The following is a 5,525-nucleotide window of genomic DNA, read 5'->3' on the forward strand; positions in this document are numbered from 1 at the left end:
GCGGATCTCGGCGGGACGCCAGGGCGGGCGGCGGATCTCGACGTGCGGGCGGGCGGAGCAGGTGGCCTCTGGTGTGAGGCCAGGGCGTGGGGGTGGGCGGACCCGGGCGTGAGGCCAGTGCGTGCGGGCAGGCAGAGCAGGGCTGTCTGAGCTCGGCGTGCGGGTGGGCCTCTGGGCGAGCGTTGGTCGGGGTGGTAAAGCACGGCCGCCGTCGTGTTGCCTCTGGGCGGAGCCGGCTCCCCCTCTCCCCAGGTGACGGCGCTGGACGGTTCCAGGAGACTGCTGTGGCGGCGACGGCGACGACGGCGCCATGTCCAAGTGGGGTAGCTCGGCTACTCAATCGAGGGGTAGTGGAGCGTCCAGGATGGTTGAGGGCCATCTGGAGCCAAGCTCGATGTTGGAGCTGCAGCCATATCCTCTTGGTAAGGAGACTGGACTCCCCTTGATCCCATGCCCTGACTGTGGGATGGCGAGGGTGATAGAGAGGCAGTCAGGGAAGGACACGACCGAGAACTACCTGCGTGTGTTCTTCAAATATCCACGGAACTCAGTGAGCATCCACTTGTATGATTTGAGCTGAGAAGTTCTTCATCCCTGTTTATCCAGCTATGGTTAACGAAATTGTTTTGTTATTGTTGTAGTTTCCTAAGCTTTGCGTGTTCTATAATTTCCAAAGGCAGTATTTGGATAAGCTGGAGGAGCTTGGCATTGTCGCAATCCACAAATTCCCCCTGGCAGTGGACATTGGTGATGAAGCTGAAGAGGTAGCATATGCATCATCTGGGAGAATGGTCATGAATATGCGGGCTGGTGAACTACAGATTGAGGCCAAGGTGGACAATCTTGCGTGCAAGTTCAACCTTTTGATGTCTGTTTTAGTAGTTGGTCTTGGCTGTGTGTTGATGTATGTTGCAGGCAGGCAGTGAAGTCAAGTTCACTGCATAATGTATTTTAGTCTTTGTAGGTGATGGTTGCAGTGTAGTATGAACAATGCAATCTGGTGCAGTTGCTCTTCGCTTTTGTAACGTAAGAACAAGGTGGTGCATTTTCTAGCATTGCAATCTGGTCGATGGTCAAGCAATGCAAACTGGTTCTTTTTTGAAGCAATGCATTTTATTCATGTGTGAAACATTATGTGCCAATATTGGATGGGCTTGCATTCAGGCAAGCAAGAAATGAAAAGGAAGGAAATGGAATAGTGTATTTAGCAAATTTGTGCGTGATGAAATATTGGCAGAATGTATGTTACTTCCGGCCAATACATTTTGTGACAAATTATGTACATTCCATGACATGGCCTTGGGGTCATAAAAACCCAGAAATCCATTTTATGACAGATTCTGGGCATGACACATGAAGTCCCCATATATATACACACACATCATGTGAATGAAATCTGGACACTCTACTGTAACTTGCATCACACATGAAGTATACACTGAAAACAGAAACATTGCATATAAGGTCTTGCAATCTCATAATTTAGATACAAATGTAGTAGCATAATTGAAATACAACAAAGTCAATAACAGAAAAGTTCATGCATGGTTCACATATGTCTAGAAATGCAAAGGTCAATCAACATCACTGTCTTCTCCTGAAGTATTGCCTTCTTCTGGACTATGGTACTCAAGGTAGGTTTCATCTTCATCTTCGCGGTCTGCTTCATCACCTTGAGCAATATGTTTTTGTCGACGGATGCTCTCGACGAGGTCTCTACTAATAGGGCTGCCTGGTTCATTATCCATGTGCAACAAATCCATATCTGGAGGAATGTCTCTCACTGCACCATCTCTAGATGAAATATGCTCCTCTTGGTATGCCTCTTGAGATCTCATTTGTACTTGTTCATGGATTGGTTGGTTTGTGTCGGACTCTTCGACATCAAATATATGTCGGTGGCCAAATTCTTATAGCACTCGCCAACATGGCCCTAATTTTGTATCTTCCAAGAAAAATACCTGTGTAGCATCTGTGGCCATAATGAAAGGATCATCCTTATACCATCGGCCTGTGATGTTTATGCTCTTGAAGTAACCATCATCTTTCATCTGGTATGTCCTTCCCCCAAGATGGTACCATTCACATCGTAATAAGATAATAGTTCTACTCCCTTTGCTGTTCTTACTGTAACTCAGCTCAATAATGTCTACGATTGTCCCATAGAAGTTCATTGTGTCATCACCGTGAGTACCTAGGCACTTGATGGTGGAGTTCTGTGTCTTCCTATGTTCATCACGAGCCGTAGTGTGGTACCGTACCCCATTGATTATACAGGCTGTGTACGAACGCACTCGCGGATCCGGCCCACATGCTAGTGAGTACAAGTCTTCGTCAACAATTGTTGTGCCTTCATATTTCAATTTGGTAATCTGCCGGTAAAAAACATACAGAATTAGTGAATTTGAAAATGTATTGGATCATAAATGATGAAGTCATGCTGTAGAAAGTAGAACACACATGATTCTCCAACCATGCAGCGAATTGTGTTGACATCTTTTTTTCAACATTGTTGACCTCTTCTTGTTCTAATTGTGCCCTATACATGCTGCAAAGGAAGAAGGTAATTAGTTATTTTGTGACACTAGTATTGAATAAAGATGGCTGCAATAGCAGGAATTACTCACTCTTTGTATTCGTCAACTTCTTCGCAGTTATTTAGAACAAACCAAACCATGGAGTCTATGTCTTTGTCTTGGTAATGAAGATTTGAAGCACCCAACAGGTTAATACCATGATCAAAAATAGAGTAACCACTGGGTGAGATGTTCTCTTGTCCATCTAAGTTTCTTTCAAGCCTAGTGAACCTACTAATGATGTCACTGAAATATGTTGAGCACTGGGTCATACACTCATAGGCAGTGTATGCCTCCACAATAGATCCTTCTGGTCTTGCTTGATTGCGAACGAAACGCTTAAAGGTGCCCAACCTTCTCTCAATGGGATACATCCATCCATACTGCACCGGTCCCCTAAGGAGTGCCTCATCAGGTAAGTGTACTGCTAAGTGAACCATAAAATCGAAAAATGCTGGAGGATAGATTTTCTCTAGCTTGCAAATGATAAGCACAATATCTTCCTTCATCTGGTGTAGTGCATCAACCTTTATAGTTTTGGAGCAAAGTTGTCTAAAAAACCTACCCAATTCAGCAATTACTTCATATACATCTTTGCGCACCAAACCACAAAGGCCAGCTGGTAAAATATGCTGCAGCATTATATGACAGTCATGTGTTTTCAGCCCATGGATTGATCCTCCTCCCTCCATATTGACACATCTTGATATATTGGAGGCATAGCCATCTAGAAACTTAACGTTGCTCACAAATTGCATGAACTTCTTCTTGTCTTCTGGTTTTAGAACGTAACAAGCTCTTGGCTTTGATGATGAACTACCACTGTCATCTAGCAAATGAAGCTCTTTTCTTATACCTCTATCCTCCAAATCTAGTCTTGCAGCGATGGTGTCCTTTGTCTTATTTGGGATATTAAGCAGAGTTGACAAAATGGCTTCACATATGTTTTTCTCTATGTGCATAACATCAAGGTTGTGCTGTAGCTTCAATTTTGACCAGTATGGTAAATCATACAAGCTAACCTTCAGATGCCATACTGGTTCATCTACATTACGGCATCGTTTTCTTGGTTTTGGCTTATCTGGATTCTTGCCTGGAACATAGCAAACTGAATCCAACCTTGCCATAACCTCATCTGCAGTAAATTTCCTTGGCTGCTCTCTTTTTTCATGCTTGCCATTGAAAGATTTGTTTGTCCTCCAAGCATGGTCGTTAGGGAGGAAACGTCTATGGTTTATGAAACCAATTTTGTTTCTAAGACATTCGGAGCATGGATTCTCATCACAGTATACACATGCAAAGTAACCCTTAGTGGTTCTGCCTGACATGGTGCCCAATGCAGGGTAGTCATGGATTCCAAACAGAATCGCTGCACGCAGGCTAAAGTCTTTGCCTTCAACTGCATCATAAGTTTTTACACCCTTCCAAAGCTCCATCAGGTCTGCTATCAAAGGCTGCATAAACACATGGAAATCTTTGCCTGGTGATTTTTTGCCTGGAATTAGTAAAGCAAGCATATAATTGGATTGGTCCATGCACATCCAGGGTGGAAAATTGTATGGTACCACTAACACTGGCCATATGCTATATGAATTGCTCATCTGACCAAATGGGTTAAATCCATCAGTAGCAATGGCTAACCTCAAATTGCGGGGATCATCTACAAAAGACTTGAAATTCTCATCAAAATCTTTCCAAGCTTCCCCATCAGCAGGATGTCTCATTTCATTTTCAACGGGTACCCTCTTTTCCTTGTGCCATCTTGCATATTGTGCCCGCTGCTTTGACATGAAAAGCCTTTGAAGGCGTGGAATTATTGGAAAGTAACGGAGGACCTTGTGAGGAACTTTCTTTCTGCCCTCCTTGTTCACTTTCCATCTTGTGAAGCCACAAACTAGGCAATGATCATCGCCTTCATGGTCCTTCCAAAACAAGGCACAATCATACTTGCACGCATCAATAGAAACATAACCAAAACCAAGCTTCCGAAGCACAGCTTTCATCTCGTTATATGACTTAGGAATTCTGGGAACATTCTTCAAAGTTGAAGAAAGCAACTCAAGGAATGCATCGAACCCAGATGTTGTTATCCGATTGTACACTTTTATATGCAGCAGTTTAATCATGAAAGATAGCCTACTCTCCTCGGTGCAACCTGGATAAAGTTCACGCTTTGCCTCTTCCATGAGTTGTTTATATAAGTTACCACCAAGGCCATGGCTTGCTACGTCGCGCAAATCTTGAATCAACCCCTGAACTCCCCTTGCACCATCATCTATGACATCTTCAGCTTGTCCTTCCTCATCAAGTGGTGCCTGGCCTTGGTCAGTTCCATCACATGACATATCTTCAGGTAGAACAGCGAGTTCTCCATCATCATCTTGTCCAACATCATCTTCTTCCTCTCCATGATGAGCCCACCTAATATAGCACCTAGACATACCATTGAGCTCGATATCCTCGTGTACATCATCTAGGCTTTTCTCTTTCTGGTTCAAGCATTTTCGGCATGGGCACTTGATTTTCTCATCTGCACTACTACATCTAGCTCTGACATATTCCATGAAGTGTTGAACACCAGACAAAAAGGCCGGCGAAAATGGTGCACTTGTATAAATCCAACTTCTATCCATCTCGACCTGGATAAATTAGGTGCAAAGAGTAACAAATCCATCTTAAATCCCTGGACTAAAGTTAAAACAGTACAAGAAAAAATGGTAAATTGACAGAGGTACACATCACTGAACTCACCTTGTGGGGGTGGTTGCCGCGCGTGGATGCTGGTGGGGGGTGGAGCAGCTCATTTTGCTGGTGAAGATCCACCGTGGGTTGGACCCCTGGGCTCCACGTACCACAGTGCAGGTGAGGGGACGGCCGTCGGCTGCTGGAGCTGAGGGGGTGGGCGCCAGATGCACGTGAGGGGAGGGGCGGCGGCTGCTGGAGCTGAGG

At 44.6% G+C, this 5,525-nt stretch overlaps 1 protein-coding gene across 1 annotated transcript; it reads right to left on the reverse strand.

Annotated features, from left to right (window-relative positions):
• Window positions 1-1,574: 1,574 nt before the first annotated feature.
• LOC112885435 lies at window positions 1,575-5,209 on the reverse strand. Its single transcript, XM_025951056.1, has 3 exons — window positions 3,326-5,209; window positions 3,142-3,208; window positions 1,575-1,876 (listed from the first exon to the last, which is right to left on the reverse strand). The coding sequence occupies exons 1-3, from the start codon at window positions 5,207-5,209 to the stop codon at window positions 1,575-1,577; spliced, it is 2,253 nt and encodes a 750-aa protein (XP_025806841.1).
• Between the last annotated feature and the right edge of the window lie 316 nt (window positions 5,210-5,525).

This window comes from Panicum hallii, chromosome 3 (assembly GCF_002211085.1).
Source record: "Panicum hallii strain FIL2 chromosome 3, PHallii_v3.1, whole genome shotgun sequence".
Taxonomy (NCBI): domain Eukaryota; kingdom Viridiplantae; phylum Streptophyta; class Magnoliopsida; order Poales; family Poaceae; genus Panicum; species Panicum hallii.

Coding starts and splice junctions, on each gene's coding strand:
- LOC112885435 (XM_025951056.1), bottom strand. CDS start 5,209: ATGGATAGAAGTTGGATTTATACAAGTGCACCATTTTCGCCGGCCTTT. Junction 3,209..3,325: donor AGAAGAAGTTCATGCAATTT/GTGAGCAACGTT, acceptor ATAATGCTGCAG/CATATTTTACCAGCTGGCCT. Junction 1,877..3,141: donor TGAAGTAATTGCTGAATTGG/GTAGGTTTTTTA, acceptor TTGATGTCGAAG/AGTCCGACACAAACCAACCA.